Genomic DNA, 21,191 nt, shown 5'->3' on the forward strand with positions numbered 1-21,191 from the left:
TCAAGTGCCACATCCAATCCCCTCTTGAACACCTAATCCCCTCTTGAGCACCTTATTATATGAAGCCACAAAGGCATTGAGCAACATGTGGGCTGCATCCCACTCTCAATGTAGTCATCTATGAGGAGAGGCTGAGAGCCCTGGGGCTGTTTAGTCTGGAGAAGACTGAGAGGGGATTTAATACATGTTTATAAATATCTGGGGGCTGGGGGTCAAGAGGGAGGGGACAGGCTCTGCTCAGTTGCACTCTGAGACAGGACAAGGGGCAATGGATATAAACTCCAGCACAGGAGGTTCCACCTCAACGTGAGGAGGAACTTCTTCACTGTGAGGCTGCCCAGAGAGGTTGTGGACTCTCCTTCTCTGGAGACTTTCAAGACTCCTCTGGATGTGTTCCTGTGTGACCTGTGCTGGATTCCATGGTCCTGTGCTGGCAGGGGATTGGACTTGATGATCCTCAGAGCTCCCTTCCAACCCCTAACATCCTGTGAGCCTGCGATCTTCAATATCCCAGGGGCCTGAGAAAGCTCTGTTTGATGGCATGCCTCATTAAAGCAGCACATACACTTTTCATGTATTTAAATTAAGGGATTTATTGAAAAACAAAACAAAACCCCACCCCAAAACAAAACAAAAAAATACAAAGCCAAAAAAAAAAAAACCCACCAACCCAAACCCAATCAAAACAGTGGTTTGATCTAGATACAGCAGCACTGTGACATTACTAGGACATTATGTACGAAGAATCCAAGCAGCCATAGAACACAGAAGCCTTTATCTTCAGTAACAATCTCGAAATGAAACTAACTTTATCAAGCAATGTTAAAGATCTCCCTGGAAAGAGAAACAAAAACCAAAAGAGACCCTCCCCACCCCTAACCCTGTGGATACTAGAGTGATTTATTTAGGTGGGGTTTGGTTCTGGTGTGTACAACACCCACAGCCACTAGCTCTTCTAATTGAGAACACTTGCTTCAGTTTATTACAAAGAAATTCAGTATCATAATTAATGATCTGTTGACTCAGTTATGAAAGACAACTTGGAACATTGCTTTAGAAGTGTCTGCTCCTCTTATAAGACTACAGCATTAGAAGTGCTTAAAAACATTGAATCCCAGCTACGCTCTTGAAGTTCCATCAGAAGGATACTCATTGTGTCTTTATGTACCAAATACAACCGTTGATTTTTCTTCTCGTTTTGCTTATTGAAAGCAGGTGAAAAGACTAAATCTAATATGAGACTGCAATTTCACTACTCCGTTGTTTGTCAGATACGGGCAACCACGTGCTAGTCCATGGGATTCTTCAGGTCTATCTACACTGTGCAGCAGCACAAAAGAAAGTTTTTACAACTTCCACCTTCGCCAGGCTCAAAATGTTAAGAAGCCTTTTCACAGCGTGTCCAGTGTTTAAAAGAAATGCAGTTAAGGGAGACCTCATCCAGCACTTGTTTGAGCTTGCTGATCAATAGATCTAGCAATCAAGCTGCATGTCAGGGAATGAGAAAGGAAAACAAAGCTGTCATCCAGCCACTGCCTGAAATGTTTCTTCTCTGGGAGTGAATCTTCTCTACAGGACTGCCAATTCTCCAGAAAACCTGCCTTCCCCCCACCCACCCCTCCCTGGAGCCTGTTGATGCCAGGCACGTGGTTCCTCTTTTGTTCCCACAGCTTGGAAGTGCATTGAGCCAGCGTTTGCCAAGGCTGCGTCTTTGTGGCTTCACGCAGCATCTCGCTCAGTGGGTACCTAGGGACTCGTTCGTGGGCTTGGCCAAAAAAGTTGAACCAAAGAATGTTGTTTTGTTCCCTTCCTCCTACCTATTTGTTGCCAACATTAAAAAGAGAGGAAGTGTCCATGTGAGTGCTGCAGCTACTGCCTAGCTCTCAAACAAGAGAAGAATACTTCAATGTTTGCACTGTCACCTTGCCTTCTGCTGGAGATAGAACAGAATAGAGTAGAATTAACCAGGTTGGAAAAGACTTTCAAGATGATCGAGTCCAACCTATCACCCAACAGCATCTAATCAACTAAACCATGGCACCAAGTGCCTCAGCCAGGCTCCTCTTAAACACCTCCAGGGATGGTGACTCCACCACCTCCCTGGGCAGCACATTCCCATGGCCAATCTCTCTTTCTGGGAAAAAATTCTTCTTAACATCCAGCCTAAACCTCCCCTGGCACAGCTTGGGACTGTGTCCTCTTGTTCCAGTGCTGGCTGCCTGGGAGAAGAGACCAACCCCCACCTGGCTGCAACCTCCCTTCAGGGAGAAGTGCTGTGCGTTCTGTTTCAGTATCTCTAGGGAGCTAAGACAAACTAATAACAACAACAAAGAAGAGCCCTAATTTACAAGAGTCAACCCCTGGTCATGTAAACACCAGCAGCTGCATTAAGCTTATTTCACTTCAATAATCACAATACCAAGAGTTGATATTGATCAGTTTATGCACAGACTCCCAAGTGCTTTCCATTGATAGACAGAGAGCCTCCCTCCGTGTTTATGAATGGCAGCACAAAACTGCACAGAGCTTTGCCCAGGGCAGTGAAGGCAAAACATGGGCAGGACGTAGGAATGCAACCCACAACTTCTGTCACTAGGACATCAACCAAGGAGAATACCTAGGTGCCAGCAGTAATATTCATTGTAGTGAGCAGGCAGCACTCTGTCTAAAGTGGTTTGTCTCACAAAGGCCACTTGTCAGCACCCTGGCTGAGCTGGTCGAGCTGCTGCAGCCTGAGCTTGCCTTCTCACAGAGGTGTCTGGGGGAGGTGTGCATGAACACTGCAGCTCACCCTTAGCTTTCACCTTCAGTGGGCTTCCTAAAGGAAGTCACTCCCAAAATTCTCTGCACAAAGGTTTTCCTCTTTTCTTTTGGCAGTTGAGGGCAGAAAGTTCTTACCAGGCAGCACTGCAATAGGGTTTAGTATAGAAGACTGTGTGCTGCTCAGCACAAAATGGAGGAGAACTGATTTAAATTTACGTAGACTTTCTCTCAGGTTGTTAGGCATTTTTACTACTCTCAATCTAAGTAACTGGTAGTATTTTAAATTGCAGGTCATATTTCTGAAAGGCTTGAGATGGACAACTCTGGAATCTTCTGTTTCCCAGGCCAGTTCTCCCAAGCTTCACTTCCAAATAGAATAGAATACAGAATTAACCCAGGTTGGAAAAGACCTTTGAGATCACCAAGTCCAACCTATCACCCAACACCATCTAATCAACTAAACCATGGCACCAAGTGCCTCATCCAGGCTCTTTTTAAACACTTCCAGTGATGGTGACTCCATGCAGCCTGGGACATATTAGGACCATCCTTGGGCAGGAAAGCCTTTAGGTCTGGCCTTCTAGAGCTCCTGCTGGCCACTTTGTGCTTCATGCTACAGACAGGAAGGGAGATGGTCTACATCCCAAAGGGCAGACTAACCCAAGGATGTTCTCTCAAATAAAAGTCCAGACTTTTCAAAGGAATGCTCTGTCCTAGGAGACTTAACAAGTGAGTATTACAAATATGAACTGGAAAAACAAGAAGAGAAATGGTCACAACTAACTGGAACAGAGGTTAAAACACCCACAGCTTGTCCACAATGAAGCCAGGTCATTCAGCCATCCGTTCCATGGATGTCCATAAGAAGCAGCAGCTGTGCTGTATAAGGATCTGCATTTATTGCTCTTCCAGCAAAGCCTACATAGGGACCTCCTGAGTGAGGTTCAGGTGCCTGGGAAGAAGCCTGTGATGGCTGTTCATGCAGACTGAGTGGATACATACTGTTCCACCTGACCCTCAGAGAGGTTGGCCTTGAGCCACAGCCTAGACCCTATGCTTAATATCACCTTGTGTCTGCAATTTCCAGGTTACCCAACAAAAAAACCCCAACAACTCAAAACAACTGGGAGCAACATATGGTGAACCAAGGAAGGATGTGCAGCAATGTGTGAGAACTGCCCCTGGGCATCTGCTGAAGATACACACAGTAGGGTAGTTTTCACACTCTTCTCCAGAGCTCACAGCTTCTCTGTCTTCCTTGTCCTGCCCATGGCTTTATGAGTCTGGTTCCCTGGTTTCCTTTTTAAGCTGAGGTATCTCTACTGAGAGAGACCAACAGCAACTGAATTTGAAAGATGAAGCTTTTGACAGCTGAAGCAAAGGATTCAAGCTGGATCCTTAAGTCTAAAGTCTGGTTGGATGACAGGAAGAGTCAGTGTCTTTGATCAGATGCTTTACTGAGTCAGACAAGTTTGATTCCCCCACTGCTGATGGCACTCTTAGCCATAGTTTCTGAGGCAGGGGGTGACTGCAAATTGAGTTGGTATCAAACTGGTTTCATGGGCAGCCAGTATTGTCCCTGAACTGCCAGTTGCCAGGCACCATAGAATCATAGGATTGTTGGGGTTGGAAGGGACCTCAAGGCCCATCCTGTTCCAATCCCCCTGCCATGGGCAGGGACACCTCACACTGGATCAGGTTGCCCAGAGCCACATCCAGCCTGGCCTTCAAACCCTCCAGGGCTGAGGCTTCCACCACCTCCCTGGGCAACCTGTGCCAGTGTCTCACTGCCCTCATGGGGAAGAACTTCTTCCTAACATCCAATCTGAATCTATCCCTAAGCAGCAAGGGCCAGAGGAAGGCTGCAGTACTGAATTCTGCAGTTTGATTTCTAGTACCTGTTTGGTTTGATTAGCTTCACACATTTCTGAGCTTCTCCAGCAGGTTCTTGTTCAGAACCAACCTGTGAGTCATGGCCATTCTTAAAAAATAAATAAATCTCTTTTGAGATAATCCAGGTCAAGAGCACACATGTAGGAGTTTATTACTTGCTATTTCCCCCCCCCCTTCATTATGCCTTTGCTTAAAAAAAACCCCTCTCATCCAACCAGAGAGAAGAAAAATCCTACAAGGCTGAAGAGAACCTTGAGATACTGTAGAAAAAAGAATAGCAAACATTTGAACTAGAAAAGCTTGTAAAATAATTAGTGCTCATCAGACCACTCAGTAAATATTTACAAGGGGGAGGAAAAATGCATGCACAGGTCAGGATCAGATTGCAAAAGATTTCTGATTCTTAAAAAGAGCAAAGTTTGCTCCTCTGTCTGTTTAAAACAAGCAACCAGATCCAAACACATGCATGTTTTGGAAAGAACTTGTACTGTAAATGGGAAAGGAGAGACAGGAAATTAATCAGTCTGGACAGCTATTCAAGAACTACTCCTCAGTTGCGTGCAAACTCACCTCAGAAACTATTCACCTGGAATCAAACCACTAAAAGCCTCATTGCAAAGGCTCTCCAAGGCTGGTTGATGAAACTAGGAGGCTCTTTGTTTCAGAGGTCCTGAACACCCACAGCTCTCACTGAGGTTTGACTTCTTTGGCTTGACAGAGCCAAGTGCCTGTGGAAGCCTGGCTGTGCAGGATACTGCCTTAGCAGGGCTTCAGCCCTGAGTTCTAGGTTCAGACTGTGCCTGGTGACACAATGGAAGAGAGTGTGGCCCTGCTCCAGCCTTGAGTGCAAGGTGAGCTGATTAATTAAAACACAGACCAAAAGAAAGAGGAAAAAGTAATACAAGAGAAAACCCTGCAGGTTTTGTTGTTGTAGGCAAACCCTGACTGGAAGATTCCCAGGACTGTTCATTACCACCAATGATGTATGACAGTACTGAATCTTTCAAGGCTTGGATACACCACAATACTGTTTGAAGTTTGTCAGCAACACAAAGTTTATCAGGGTGTGGCATGAATTCTCCCTCTCCCTGCTTCTCCCCTTACTCACTGCTCCCAAGGAGCTGGGCTCCAGAGGGACTTCATCCCAGGCTTGATGCTTCAGATGTCTGTAAATGTCCTTCTTCCATACCAGCTTGAGGATTCAGAATGTCTAACTCTAGCACAATGTCCTCCAAGTAGAAGGAATGCAGCTCTTAGTTTACACTGTCTCTGTGCTTCCACTGCTAAAGCCCTACAGGTGCTGAGTAAGGAACTGTCCCAGCTGAAAGGAGAGCAGGAGGAGGCACAGATGCTGTCATTCACTGCTGTCATTAAAACGCATATTCAGCACTAGTTAAGGCTAATAGCTTCTGAGAGGTGTAAGGTCATCTACAATCTGTATCTGCAATTTGTTTACCAGTTTTGTTAAGGGATTTGTTATTGGATTTTGTTTCCCAAGTGGGAGATGGGAGAGAAAGAAAATTTAGCCTTCACGTGCCAGATTGGGAATAGAGGAGACGAAGCCCTTGGGCCAACAGCTGCAGTTCTAAAACTTAGATTGTTCCAGTGACCTATTAATGGACCAAGCCTTCCCCCAGCTGTCTTTCTTTCCCTTCCTCATGCTGGTAGGTAGATGTCACCAGCCACACTTTCCTGTTGGCAGAATATGCTCCCCTGTTTCTGCCAAGTCATACAGTGGCAGTGGTGGAAGAGAGAGCGTAGCATTTCACTCTACTGCCCATCCAGCACCCTCTTACCCTAGCATCAGTGTAGAGGATGAAGTCAATGGTGGGTGCACAAACCTATTGTATACTGTGATGTCAGCAGGTGATGTCTCAGAGTGATAGAAACAGGCTGGAGTCTCACAACATTTGCAGCCCTCTAACAAGAACTAAAACGTGTCTTGCCTTGTCTTAGATACACTGATGTACACCAGCTGTCTGGCTCTGAGATTTGTCCTTCCACTTTGCACCTACATTTCTTGAAGCCAGGTGAAACCCCACATATCATTGAAGAAGGCCTGGAAAACCTCCCAGAGCAAGTATGTCTTGATCCAGAGCATGATTGCTGCTGACTTAGGTAGCTTTACATCAGGCCACAAGAACAGAACCAGAGGTAATAGCCTTAACTGTGTCTAGAAGCTTTTTACCTCTACAATATTTCAATCCTCTCAGGGCAGGAAGCCGAAACCATTTATAGATTTAGTTTATAGCTGATGCAGAGAGAGAAAATGACTCCAAATTCTCATCTATTACTGTCTCACTCAAATACTGCATCTTCTGTGAGGTCTGCAGTGCCATCACTTGACATGAGAGAGTGGCTGAGGCCCTCCCTGAGCACCTCCAATACAGAGGATCACAGGGTGTTAGGGGTTGGGAGGGACCACCACAGATCATCGAGTCCAACCCCCCTGCCAGAGCAGGGCAAGAGAAGACAGGGAAGAGAACTGTCAAGACCACACTGATCTGCAGGAAAAAGAGGAACAACTTCTTGGTGATACTATGGCACACTCAAACAGCTTCACTGCACGTGTGCTGATGTCCAGGGAGGCTTTTGAAATGATGTGGACTTGCATCTTAGCATACTTGACTCCTGGCAAAGGGGTCAAAGCCTCATCTTCCTTTCTTGACTTTTCTCTGTCAGCTGCCTTATGCAAATCCTGTCCCTCTTTCGTCTCTCCCTCATGACCTCCAGCTGTGATAGTTTGCAATTACTGTGCCTTTCTCCCTCAGAGATTTGCCACTGCTAACCTGCTCTGTTGTTTCCCCTCTGCATTGGCCAGACAGGACGTATACACGAGAGCTTAATGCATTTTGGCTGTTAAGAGCAGTGGTTCCTTGTACTCTGGGATGACTGTGCTGATGGCTAACAGGGTTTTAGACAAACCAGGCTGCTTCTGGTGACCTTAAGGTGTAAAATCCTCACTCTGCTCTAGCCAACACTGTAAAGAGCAGGGTGACCAAACACTATTTTTTTCAGAACAGGCTAAAGAGGTTGTGCCTGCACTTGTGGGGGACAAAGCTGCTCCAGTTCCTGTTGAAGAAAGGCAACCAGTTTTGACCTGGTGTGCTTAGTAATAACTGAAAATGGCATACATAAGAAGAGCATGAGGTACTGCTACTGATCGTGGCCAATCCTGCTGCTTCTGCTAGTGGGAGCAATGTTTTCATCAATGCTTGAACAATCCCTGACAAAGAACGATGGAACCAAAAGTAGGAGGTGATATTTAATGACTGACATTTTTATTCAGTGAAGTTGAAGCCCTAATTGAGGGGAAGAGTCATGGTGTGTTTGGCATGACATGTGGAAGTACACTAAGTACAGACACAACCTATAGCTGCTACTACTGCTCAAAAGCAGCTCAGATCCCACTCTGAACCTCCACAGTTCAGCTCTAGAAAGCTGCCACGAATCTCACCACAGTCGGCACAAACCAGACTACTGAATTTCTCTCTTGCTACCTGTTTGACTTTAGCAGCTGTGGAAAGGCCTTGGGCTTTTACTTCAGCATGGAGAACCCTTTGAGTTTTGCTCTCCTTTCAGCAGGTGCAGCTTCCAAAGCCCTTGTAAAAACCAAAAGGTCATTTTGATTTCATGGTCACCTCTCAGTTCAGTTTTGTTCTTGCTGTCACTAGAAACAACACAAAAGCTGGTGGAGGAGAACAGCTTAAAAGGGGGCTCTGTCATAGTTTGGGCTGGGTGCCCTCTGCTACAGGGGTGTTTCCTGTGTCCAGAAGTCCAGCCCAGTGGGTGGACACAGGGAATTAGGTTATTTCCTACCATGATCCCTTGCACCACTATAAGTCTCACGGCGGGGTCTGGCACTTCCTCTTTCCTTCCTCCTCGCCACCCGGTAACTGGGGGAGAGATCTCCCAGCCCTGGGCCTGGCTAGGCCCAAGGCCACGGGGAGATGGGCAGTCTCAGATCAGTGAGGGGGGGAAGGAGGAGCCCTGGGGGTTTTGGGTGCACCCTCAGGTGGGGATGGGATCTCTCTGGGTCTGTTTTGGGGTCTCTCTTGTCACTGTGTTTCTAGTTCTCTGCACGCACTCACTGCTCTCTGTTTACACTTTCCATCACTTTTGCAATCCATTTGTCTGAGTCATTTCTGCGTGTGGTGGGGAGGGGGTCTGCCCCAACCCATTACAGGTTCCCTCTCTGACTAAAATGCTTTTGAGGAGCTAACCATGCCAGCACAAACCTCAGCTGTGCTGGTCCCCGCGACAGCACAAACCTTAGGCCCAGCAAAATAGCATTCTCGACTGCATCCCAATCTTGTCTTTCAGGATGCGATGCGAGACACTACGAGCTAATGAAGAGGAGAAACGCGTGCAGTGTTGCTGTAACCCAAATGCACAGGTGGCAAAGAGCTCAGAATACACTGTTCCATAAAAAATGCATGGCAGCAAAACCCAGGCTGAGAACGTGATTCATGAATTCATCCTCTAGATGTACTGAAAAGAATGATTTCTCCTTCGAGGCTCTGGAAGTCTTGAGTCACATTGTTTTGTTTTTCTCTCTCTTTTGTTGTTGTTGTTGTTGTTGGTTGGTTTTTCTATTATTATTTTTTTTCTGTGGTTTTGTTTTTCTTTACAAAAAAAAAAGAAAAGAAAGAGGGGGGGGAAACCAAAAAAAACCAAACAAACAAAAAAAAAAAGGGTCTTAAAACACATGGCTTTACAGCTGCTGCTTGGAAAATATACACCTCCCAAAGTCTGACTTTGTCATTTAAATACAAATGTACAAAATGTAAACTGAGACGATAGAGAAATTTACAAAACTTTTTCCTTGGAAAAATAACAAAGGAGGAAAATTCAGTTCTAGTAATGATGCTAGTTAAATACGTGCAAGTAGTCATGTTCATTGGGGTCGCTATTGCAAGGTCCTAAAGAGACAAACTGGATTCACACAGTCTTGAGTGCCACCTCCTACAAAAAAGAAACACACCTGAGTGGAAAGTTCTTCAAAGGTGAGGCTCCACTGGAAGGAATGGACAGAAAAATCTCCATTTGGGGAAGATCTGGGGTTGGGTTTGGTTTTTTTTTTCCTTTTCTTTTCACTTAAGGGTGGAGGCTCTCTCATCCGTAGAAGCTCAACAGATTATAGTGGAAGGACGCAAGATGCTGTTTCATAGAGCTGAGCAGGAACTAGCTGCTTCCAGTGGAGTTTGAACTTACGTGATTTGAATTTATGTGGTGATTTAAAGTGGCCTTGGAATTTGGAGAACTCTTTGAGTTGTTCTGGTGCTGCAGAAAGAGGAAGGCAAATGACAATTAGGTTCCCAGAATACGCCTCGCTGTCTTTTAGCGCCACGTTCTTCATTGCCCGGTGACAATGTTGTGACTGGGCTGCAGGACTGGTCTTGGAAAATCTTTGCATGCAAAATACTGTTTGGTTTCTTCCCTGTATTCTCTCTGGGTCAGGAGGACTGTGACAGTTCTTGAGGAACAATTGAATCACAGAATGATCTGGGTTGGAAGGGACCTGCAAAGGTCATCTAGTCCAACCTACTCTGCAGTCAGCAGGGACATCCCCAACTAGATCAGGTTGCCCAGAGCCCTGTCGAGCCTCACGTTGAACATCTCCAGGAATGGGGCCCCAGCCACCTCCCTGGGCAACCTGTTCCAGTGCTCCACCACCCTCATGGTAAAGAACTTGTTCCTAACATCCAATCTAAATCCGCTCTAGTTTGAAGCCATTGTCCCTCATCCTGTCACTGCAGGCCTTTGTAAGCAGCCTCTCTCCATCCCTCTTGTAGCCCCCTTCAGTACTGGAAGGCTACTATTAGGTCTGTCTGAAGCCTCCTCTTCTCCAGGCTGAACACCCCCAGATGCCTCAGCCTCACAGCAGAGGTGATCCAACTCCCTGATCATTCTCATGGCAATCCTCTAGACCTGCTCCATCAGGTCCATGTCCTTGAGGGCTCCAGAGCTGGATACAGTACTCCAGCTTAGGTCTCACCAGAGCAGAGTGGCAGAATCACCTCTGGATCTGTTGGCCATGCTACTGTTGATGCAGCCCAGGCTGCCATTGGCTTTCTGGGATGCAAGCTCGCACTGTGCGCTCATGTCCAGCTTCTCATCCATCAGCACCCCCATGTCCTTCTCCACAGGGCTGCTTCCTATCTTCTCATTCCCCAGCCTGTACTGATAGTGCAGATGCAGGACCCTGCACTTGCTCTTGTTGAACCTCATGAGGTTTACCTGGGCGCACCCCTCCAGCTTGCCCAGGTCCCTCTGGATGACATCCATACAGCAGAGAAGACTCCCTTGAGTTTCAGGAGTCAACTCACTGCACAGCTTCAGTCTCTGCTAAATCTGACTCATACTGAGGCTAACTGACAGTGCTCAGGCAAGGCTCTAACTCTGCAGAAATAGATGAGTCTAAGAGTGCTACTTAGATTTGCAAGTGGTGCCATGGTGCCTCATGGTACATTGTATATTATCTGCTCTGTTTTCCTCTCTAGTGTCTTGGTTTCCTGCCATGACTACCTCACTCCACATTATCTTTTTTTCCTTTTCTTCTTTCTTCTTCTATTTTTTTTTTTCCTAAACACATAAATCAAGGATTTTTTTTTCCCCACAAGGAACTTATTAAAACCATATAACAATTTCAAAAGGCATGTCAGCATATCAACAAAAAAATCACCAAGGTTGGGTGAAAAGTTTCCAGCTGCTGGAAACAAAGCTCATGAACAACATTGGAACTTCTGGTGGTAAAAACAAACAATCCCAAGAGATAGATGATGTGCAGAATACAGAATTAATCAGGTTGGGGCTTGGTTTGTTTTGTTTAATTGATCAGATGGTGTTGGATGATAGGCTGGACACGATGATCTCAAAGGTCTCTTCCAACCTGGTCTATTCTATTCTATTCTATTCTATTCTATTCTATTCTATTCTATTCTATTCTATTCTATTCTATTCTATTCTATTCTATTCTATCCTATCCTATCCTATCCTATCCTATCCTATCCTATCCTATCCTATCCTATCCTAAAAGACCTTTGGGATCATCAAGTCCAACCTATCACCCAACACCATCTAATCAAATAAACCATGGCTCCAATCCTTTTTTGAACACCTCCAGGGATGGTGACTCCACCACCTCCCTGGGCAGCACATTCCAGTGGCCAATCTCTCTTGCTGGGAAGAATTTCTTCCTAATATCCGGCCCAAACCTCCCCTGGTGCAGCTTAAGACTGTGTCCTCTTGTTCTGCTGCTGGTTACCTGCGAGAAGAGACCAACCCCCACCTGACTACAACCTCCTTTCAGGTAGTTGTAGATGGCAATAAACTCTCCCCTGAGCCTCCTCTTCTCCAGGCTAAGCAACCCCAGCTCCCTCAGCCTCGCCTCACAGGGCTGTGCTCCAGACCCCTCCCCAGCTTTCTTGCCCTTCTCTGGACACCTTCCAGCAACTCAACATCTTTCCTAAACTGAGGGGCCCAGAACAGTCCTCAAGGTGTGGCCTAAGCAGTGCTGAGCACAGGGGCAACATGAGTCAGGAAATGACCAGGTAATTGTGCCAACCAGCCCTCTCCAAGAGGCACTGTCCCTCTCCTAGCAAAACTACCACCAGGATATGGCTGTGACACTGGGAATCTATGGGGAGATTCCTTCTCTTAGTTGCAAAAGGTCTCACCTGTCGTTTAAATATTCTCTGTAGCAGTCCTTTCTTGGGTGGCTCTGGGGGGTAGCTTTTGTTTAGGTCTGGTGAAATAGTACCATTTGGTCCAAATACATTCAGTTCTTTGAAACACTCTGTTTCTATCATCTAGTGGGAAAAAAGGGGGGGAAAAGGAACAATAAATGAAACAAATAATTATATATCTGCATTGAATATAGTCCAGGAATATATTGAATGTATTCCAGGATTCCTGATCCTGAATATATTCAGGATCAGGACCAGAAGCTGAGCAACATGTTAAGAGAGGGCAGTTGAACTCCTGCTGGGATGTATGGAAAAGAGAGGCTGAGTCTGTTCTGCGTGTTTGCAGATCAGCCTTTAGAAGCTGCCCCATGAAGCTTCCTGTCCTTTCCTTCAGCACTGTGGAGAACGTTGGGCAGGGCAGGCATACTCACAAAGTGAGTGCATAGGTGGATGTGCTGCTTGATCCATAGGTGGATTAGGAAATCACTGTGTTTTGATATCAAGCAGAAACAAAGACCAAGCTCTAGAAAGCCTGGAGCTGTTCAAAGCCCAGAATAAACTGCTGCAGCTGGGACCCACTGCAGGTACATAACAATGGGTGAGATCAGGGTCACCGAGGAGGAGCCTCCCATTAGGACTTCCAGACATCCCACAGAAGTTCCTGAGAAGGAAGTACAGTAGGATCCTTGCCAACCTACACAAGTATGCAGAGCCAACAGATACAGTCACCTGGACCTGACATCTGTGGCACATTACAGAACTTGAAAGAGGCCATTTGTAACTTATGAAAGCATTAGAGTCTGGCAAGTTATCCAGTAGCTATATATTACTGGAAATATACAGCTCCTCTTAAACCATCTGTGTTAGGGGGGGTTATTGGAGTAATTTGACTGTGATACATCCTTACCTCATTTTGCCATGGAATAGACACTGATCCTGTGGAAAACTTGGAATAGAAATCATCATCTGTTTGGTCCAGGTTAACTCCTTTCACTGTGGAGAACTGCTCGATGTCCAAAACATCCTTGCAGTATACTGCTCTGGGCTGTTTCAGAAAGGGAAAAACCAAAATAAAACAAAAAGGAGAAAAACAGCAAGAGAAAAAAAGGTGGGTTTGAGTCTGCCCATGTGCTTTCATCCACAGATTCAGGGAGGGGAGATGCCCAGCAACTGACTGTCTGCATCACCCTCGTCTAGGCTTGCTCTGCCTGCGTGGTGACCATCAAAGGGTGACTTCACTTTAAGCATGTTAAGCTTCCCCCTTTGAAGTATCAGTGCAGCCAAACTGGGCTTTAGTCATCGATGAGACGGTTAAGGGGTGAGGGGAAGAGGACAGAAAGAGTGAGACAACAAAAGCCAGATGCTGCAGTAGTCTCTTCTTTTTAGAGAGGGAATGACAGAAACCCAGAATGTTTATGAGTGGCAGGCTGGAGACAGCCCTGGAGAAGGCCCTCAGATAGAAATGTGCTTCTGCTCAGATAGAAATGTGCTTCTGCTCAGATAGCTGTGGAGTTTGCAGCTTCAGAGCTTGCAGGAATGTGTACTAATTGCTAAGGAAAACAGAAGAGGTTTGGCGTTTTTCCCTTGTTTTTATTAATGGCTCAGCTGCTGGAAGCTGTCCAGAATCACCTCTGTTAACTCTTTTAACTTGGCTGCACGTCTTCAAATGGTGAAATGGCTCTTTGCCTTTTTTATAAACTACTTAATTTCCTGGGATGGCAGAGACACTTTGCAGAGACACTGCTTTTAGCTCATATGCCAGCACTCAGCCAGAGAAAGCAGAAAGAGTCATCACTGGCTACCTGGCATAATTAGTGTGGTCATCTGCATGCCTAGAGTTGATGTGCAGGAATAACTGGGGGGTGGCTTGTGGGACTAGCCTGACCTGCTGAACTCCAGCACATGTTGGATCCTACTGTCTACAATAACTGCATGGTCCAGGGGTCCAGCTGTGCAGTATTTCATCTAGAGCAGTGTGATCAAACACATCAAGCAGATTCCTAATGGGAGTCCTATTTGCCAGGGGCTGTACCCCTCCACATTCCCCACGGCTGCAATCCCACAACATTTTTGTGGAGACAGAACAGTCTAGAAGAGGATTGAGAGACAGGGATTGGATTACAGCCTCTGCCATTGGCTATAGAGCTCTGGGTGATTCAGCTGACTTCAGTAAAGACTTGGAAATCTACGGATGAAGTGCCAAATAAATTAAATTAGGGGCAGCTCTTGAGTTCCCAATAAATAGCCATAAAAATTTATGTGCCTCTGCTTTAGCAAATATGTCTGTGAGAGCTGCCTTCTGGGCCTTACAGGCCACAGTTAAGCTTTTAATACACTCTGGCAGATCCCAGCTCTGAGAGCAGCATTTTCTCATTTTCTACATCAGAAAGAAATAGTAGCTTGTCTCCTGTTTCTTCCCACTAAAGCAGGTCGTAACACCATGGGCTAATTGGCAGGAGGAGCGAGCAGGGCCGCGCAGTAAAACGCAAAGCAAAACCAGAGCAGCTAAAGTAAACTTTTGCAGCGTTCAAACCACTTTGGTTTGGTTGAGTTTGCAAGCAAGGCCAATGAGAGCTGCCAAGATGTTACTTTCCTTAATAGGTTAAAATGGCAGTGTTTACTCAGAACCATATGGGAACTTTAAGGATGGAAGGGTCTAGCCAAAGAGAAAGCCCTGCAGGAAGAAAATAATCAGATAACTCTGTGAGCTGGGGGAGAGACTGATCCCACAAAAAGGGTGGAAAAAGTTTTGTTAGCGCCAAGGGGACAAAGGCTTTCAGTGTGTGCAAGGCTGGGTGTGTAAACCTGAGTAAGGACTCTGTGCTGGGTTCCATGCCCCATGAACAACAACAAGTTCAAAATGCTGTCTCAGGTCCAAGACATAGAATCATGGAAATTGTCAGGGTTGGAAGGGACCTCAGGGATCATCCAGTTCCACCCCCCCTGCCATGGGCAAGGACACCTCACACCACAGCAGGTTGCTCACAGCCACATCCAGCTTGGCCTTAAACACCTCCAGGGATGAGGCTTCCACCACCTCCCTGGGCAACCTGTACCAGTCTCTCACCACCCTCATGGGGAACAACTTCTTCCTAACATCCAATCTGAATCTAACCATTTCTAGTTTTGCTCCACCCCCCCCGTCCTGATACCCTCAGAAGTCCCTCCCCAGCTTTCTTGTAGCCCCTTCAGATACTGGAAGGCCACAATTATGTCTCCTTGTAGCCTTCTCTTCTCCAAACTGAATAGCTCCAACTCCCTCAGTCTGTGCTCATATCAGAGCAGCTCTAGCCCTCTGCTCATCCTTGTGGTACTTTTCCTGGACACCTTCCATTACCTCCAGATCCTTCCTGTAATAGGGGCTCCAGAATTGGACACAGCACTCCAGGTGGGGTCAGCTCCTCTTCTTGAGGTGCCACTAGATATCTGAACCTGGCTCAAGCTGTCTGCATTAGATGCCTGTTTTCGTGGTGACCCATCCCATCCCTCAGTTCCATGGAGCTTTGGACTTTGTAATTCTGGTTTCACCTCAACTTATCCATCTGCATAGCTGTGGCTCTCATTGCTGATCACTCTGAGCACCACCTGACCCTCACCATACTTCTTCTCACAGAACTACTGTGGATAAGGGAGTACAAAGGTTCCCATTTTACATGTTGGTAACTGAGGCATCGACAGTTCCAGTATTGCCTCCAGTGCCACACCAGGATAAAAGCTGAGCAGGAATTAGTCAAGCCTCAGGTTACCACCCTACATGGGGCTCACCCACCCTGCACAGACACATCTACAGAGCAGCTCTCCTCCCCAGACTCCCACATCTTCCTAGGGCAGCTACCCATGCAGAGAGCTCGGAGACAGAGAAGTTACTTCAGAAATGAAACTCCTGAACGAGGGTACCGGCGGCGGGGGTGTGTGTCTTCCTGTCATACTTACATCAGGGACAAAGGGAGGATCCAGCATTCCTGCCTCTAGCCTCTTGAAATTCATGCTCTTGAAAAAGGGATGCCTCTTCACCTCTGCTGCACCTTCCCCCTGGCATCCCAGCCGCTGCTTCACGTCTTTGCTGAGGAGCTGAAACATGCCAAGAGGAACGGTAAGGGTGTCGGAAAAGCAAGAGCTCCAGGAGGATATTTTTATCTCCTGTTGGTTTTTAATGTGTCCAGAGGCAAGCACAGAGGGGAACTGTAATTGCTGTTGCTTACTGGCCAAAGCTAAATGGATTAGGTCCGCACTGTTCTACGTGCTGGTGAAACCCTTTGAAAATTAGCTGCTGTAAAGAGTTTACAGTCAAAATAGAGACTGTTGCTTCTGCTTACTTTCAGTGAACACTTTCAAGAAGAGGTCTGTCATGCCCTAATAACATATACAGATGCATATTCATAAGTCCCATGTGCTTTGCCTCAGTTCTGGGTTATTTTTTTCCCCTTTTAATTTTAGTGTATTTTTCCCACACTGCTCAGGCTGAATGACTTCACTATCAAATCACATTTCCCTCCACCCACTGCAGTTTATTTGCATGACACATTGAACCAACTCTTTGTGCTCAGGGGCATTTCTCCGCTAAAGGCAAGGAGAGTTTTGTCCATGGAGCCAGTATAGGTAACCATCCTCAATTCAGCAATGCACCAGACCCTACCTGCTATAGCAATTCCTGCCTGTTTCCTGGGTACCAGCAATGGGTGCTAACAGAACTCAGCATCCTTGCTCTACTAGATAAGCAAATACAAGGGTTGTATGTCCTGAAAGACTTTGTATGGGTGGACTAATTGAGCTGTGAGAGAACAGTTAATGGAAGAACCATTCTTGCACAGCCTAGTTGGTGGATGAGGAGACACAACATCTAGTCAGATCTTCATCAAGATGCCTCTTCTCTTAAATCATGTTCGCAGAATCAAGGAGGCTACATCGGGGTCTTATCACAAAATCAAACAGGTTGGAAGAGACCTCCAAAATCATCAAGTCCAACCGACCACCCAACCCCAACTAATCAATGAAACCATGGCACCAACTGCCTCATCCAGTCTTAAACACCTCTAGGGATGGTGACTCCACCACCTCCCTGGGCAGCACATTCCAATGGCCAATCTCTCTTTCTGGAAAGAATTTCTTCCTAACATCCAGCCTAAACCTCCCCTGGCACAGCTTGAGACTGTGTCCTCTTGTTCTGGTGCTGGTTGCCTGGGAGAAGAGACCAACCCCCACCTGGCTACAACCTCCCTTCAGGTAGCTGTTAGACAGCAATAAGGTCTTCCCTGAGACCACACACCAAACAACTGGAGAGCCAGGCAGGCATCCCGGGGTGGCTCCGCACTTCTTGTACCCTGCTTTCTAAACGGCTGCACTGACACCGAGGCTGCGGCGACCGCTGGCCCCACCGCTGCCCGCCCCGGCCGGCTGGGGACAGGCAGGAAGGAGGCACAGGACGAGCGATGCCCGGCCCGGCTCGGGCTGAGAAGCGCAGGTGGCGCTGGCAGCGCGGACCGCCAGGGGGCAGCAGAGGAAAGGGCAGCGGGGCCGGGGCGGCAGCTGGGCGGCGGCGCCCGGCCCGGCCGTCCGAGCACCGCGGGGCAGTCCCGGCAGGTAAGCGGCCTTGGAGCTGTATCGGGGACTCTTCCCCGGGGTAGCACAGGACTGATGGGTGCCCGGGGCAGGAAGGGTTTATGCCTCACCTCCTCTGCCTCCAGCTTTGCTGCTCCAAAGCCGGAGCTGAAAAGCAGCGATGTCCCCTCGCTCCCCGCTCAGGTGCCTCGTGTAGCCCAATCGCACTGAAGTGGTTGGTAAAAGCCCCTGGGACTGCCTTCCAGCAGGGGCTCTGCGGCCACGCAGGGCAGTGGGATGGTTTGGGTTCTCTGAGCATCCCTACGATTGCCTAAAAGGAGATTGGAGCCAGCTGGGAGTTGGTCTCTTCTCTCAAGTAACAAGTTATAGGACAAGAAGAAACGGCATCGAGTTGCACCAAAAGAGGTTTAGGTTGGAAAAAATTCTTCTCCCCAGTGGTGGAGTCCCTGTCCCTGGAGTGATGTAAAAGCCCTGTAGATGTGGGGCTGAGGGATATAGTTTAGTGATTACTTGGCAGGGCTGGGTTAACAGTTGGATTTGATGTTCTTAAAGGTTTCTTCCAATCTAGACCATTCCATCATCCTATGATTCTCTTCTATCCAAGTCTGTGTAGGGACTGAGCCCTTGGGAGCCCCTCTGGATAAGTCCCTAGGGATCTTACTGGCTGCACCTGCTAGCCAAACCAGTCAGCAGGCTGAGCTGCACCTTGCAGCACCTGGCTGGAGCTCACTTAGAGCAGGAGGCAAATGGCTTTGGGATGGTTGGAGAGGAAAAGAAGTGCTTCAGGAGATCAGGTAGACAATTAAGTGCAGTCCTGCAGGACACTTCCTATCTAAGGCAAAGTTGGCTGTAGATTTTGCTTGCAGGCTTTCCAGCCCAGGGTATACCCCAGTACCCTCTGGTTGTGGTGTTGTCTCAGCCACATCATTTCAACAAGGAGGAACCTTGAAAGAGCTGTTTGTTGCCTATGTGAGGTCGGTAATCTTCCATCTGGTGTCTGACTACAGCTCAGTTTTCTTATCCTTATCACACATTTACAGGGTCACAGCTCTTTAGGCTTCTGTGAATGCTCTTCTACCCCCTGGGCATCAGTGGTTTTGTTATCTGACTTCCATACCCTTCTCAGTTCTGCTTTTTTTGGGACCTCATTTTCAGCCTGAAACAGCAAATGGCTTTGCCCATCAGTGTGGCCCATGTGTGAGTTCTCCAGCCATCAGTGTGGCCCATGTGTGAGTTCTCCAGCCATCAGTGTGGCCCATGAGTGCGTTTCATAGTTTCATAGTTTCATAGTTTCATTCAGGGTTGGAAGGGACCACAAGGATCATCTAGTTCCAACCCCCCTGCCATGGGCAGGGACACCTCACACTAGATCAGGCTGGCCACAGCCTCAGCCAGCCTGGGCTTAAACACTCCCAGGGACGGGGCCTCGACCACCTCCCTGGACAACCCATTCCAGGGCTTCACCACTTTCATGGGGAAGAACCTCCTCCTCACATCCAGCCTGAATCTCCCCACCTCCAGCTTCATTCCATTCCTCCTAGTCCTATCACTACCTGACATCCTGAGAAGTCCTTCCCCAGCCTTCCTGTAGCCCCCTTCAGATACTGGAAGGCCACAATTAGGTCACCTGGGAGCCTTCTCTTCTGCAGACTGAACAGCCCCAACTCCTTCAGTCTGTCCTCATAGGAGAGGTGCTCCAGCCCTCTGATCATCCTCGTGGCCCTTCTCTGGATACGTTCCAGCACCTCCACATCCCCCTTGTAATAGGGGCTCCAGAACTGGACACAGTACTCCAGGCATTCTCCAGCCATCATTGTGGCCCATGTGTGCGTTCTCCAGCCATCAGTGTGGCCCATGCACGTATATTCCAGCCAGCAAGCTGAGCAAGCTACAATGGCAGAGGCCAAGCAGCCAGAAGAGGTGGTGAAGGGTTTTGTGGGGTGTAAGAGAAGTCTTCTGTTCAGCTTCTTCTGCCTCAGCAGTAGCAGCAACAATAGTCAGAGGAAACTGTAAGCAGCTTCTAGGTAGCAATGTCCTTTTCTTCCTCACAGTTTCCTCTGCCTCTGCTGCTGTCTAGGTGGTGACATGACTGGTCACCACAACTGGCTGGTTCCTAAACAAAGACAAGACCTGAAGAAACATCTCTGTGCCTTGCCCTCCCCTGAGCCCATTGATTCACATGACACTGCACTGGTTGATCCATCTTTCTCAGGGCACTTCTCTGGAGCCTGCTCTCCCTGGGTAGAGGGAAAGAGGGATGTTTTGCTTTCAGATCTTTGTGTGAGATTTTGAGCTCTTATGGTCCTGAGGCAAGGGTGTTTTTTTTTGTGGTGGAGTTTTGGCTTGTTGGTTTTTTAAACCCCAGTGGCCATGTGTATGTAGCCTACATGAAGAAGATTGCTTTGGCATTTCCAATACAGATCTGGTTTGCTCTGTTGTGGTTGGGCAGAGAAGACAGAAGTTTTATTTCTGATCTTCTGCTCTGCTGAGAGGGCTTTCCTGGCAGGTGGGAAGAAGAATCTGAAGGCAGAAGGACCAATTTTACTACCCCTGGCACTGTTATACTTCTGGAAAGGACACCTTGAAGCTCCTGGGAATGGTGCTACTGAGGAGCAAGTCCCAGTAGGAAAGAGGAGATTTGGGCTTTCCTGTAGATGGTAAAGAAGACCTCTACAATTTCTGCTCTGCAAGTCAGCTGTGAAGACACAAAAGGTACTTTCCTGTCTGTGCAGCCAGTAATTCTGTCTCTGGACAAAGTAGGAAGACCAAGATAATCTGGGAATTTGCCCTTGCCAGGATGTAACTGTTAGAAGTTGTTTGAGTGTGTGGTCAGGGGATAGGGTAGTTGAGGACAGAAAAAGGCTGTCTGAGAATTCCTGGGCTCCTCCATGATAAACAAGGGAGTATTTGGTAAGCTCAGATGCAAGAAGGAAGTGTCTGAAGCATGAATGCTGTTGGTCATGGGTAGTTGGTCACTGCAGGCTGAAAGGCACAAAAGGCAACAGGCCACTGGGAACAGGCTGGGACTGAAAGACCACAGAAAGAAGAGGATTCTCCTGCAAAGCCCTGTGGAAGGGGAGCAGCTGCCTGTCTCTTGAAGAGTCCCAATAGGGAAAAATAAGAAACAAATGCATTTAGTAAGCTGGAGCTGGAGCCAGCTCTAGCTCTGACAACAGGTGAAACCAGACACTTCTCCTGTCTTCTGTTGTGGATATCAGGAGATAGCATGGACTAGAATATTTTCCAGAAGGGAAAGGCCTTCCTCTCTCCAAGCAATAATGAGGCTTG

At 47.4% G+C, this 21,191-nt stretch overlaps 1 protein-coding gene across 3 annotated transcripts in view; it reads right to left on the minus strand.

Annotated features, from left to right (window-relative positions):
* Window positions 1-567: 567 nt before the first annotated feature.
* Window positions 568-21,191, minus strand: part of GRK5 (G protein-coupled receptor kinase 5) — a 251,979-nt gene continuing 231,355 nt past the window's right edge. For 2 of the 3 annotated variants that reach the window (XM_068166114.1, XM_068166116.1), the window contains 4 exons: window positions 16,278-16,415; window positions 13,252-13,389; window positions 12,336-12,467; window positions 568-9,939 (listed from right to left, as the gene is read on the minus strand). In XM_068166114.1, the coding sequence (XP_068022215.1) occupies window positions 9,841-9,939; window positions 12,336-12,467; window positions 13,252-13,389; window positions 16,278-16,415 (507 nt within the window). In that variant the 3' untranslated portion in view covers window positions 568-9,840. The remainder of the gene's footprint in view (window positions 9,940-12,335; window positions 12,468-13,251; window positions 13,390-16,277; window positions 16,416-21,191) is intronic. The other variant, XM_068166115.1, reaches the window with a different exon arrangement.

The sequence above is a fragment of the Melanerpes formicivorus genome, unplaced genomic scaffold (genome assembly GCF_026170545.1).
Source record: "Melanerpes formicivorus ecotype bairdi unplaced genomic scaffold, bMelFor1.0.p_v2 SCAF_97, whole genome shotgun sequence".
Taxonomy (NCBI): Eukaryota; Metazoa; Chordata; class Aves; order Piciformes; family Picidae; genus Melanerpes; species Melanerpes formicivorus.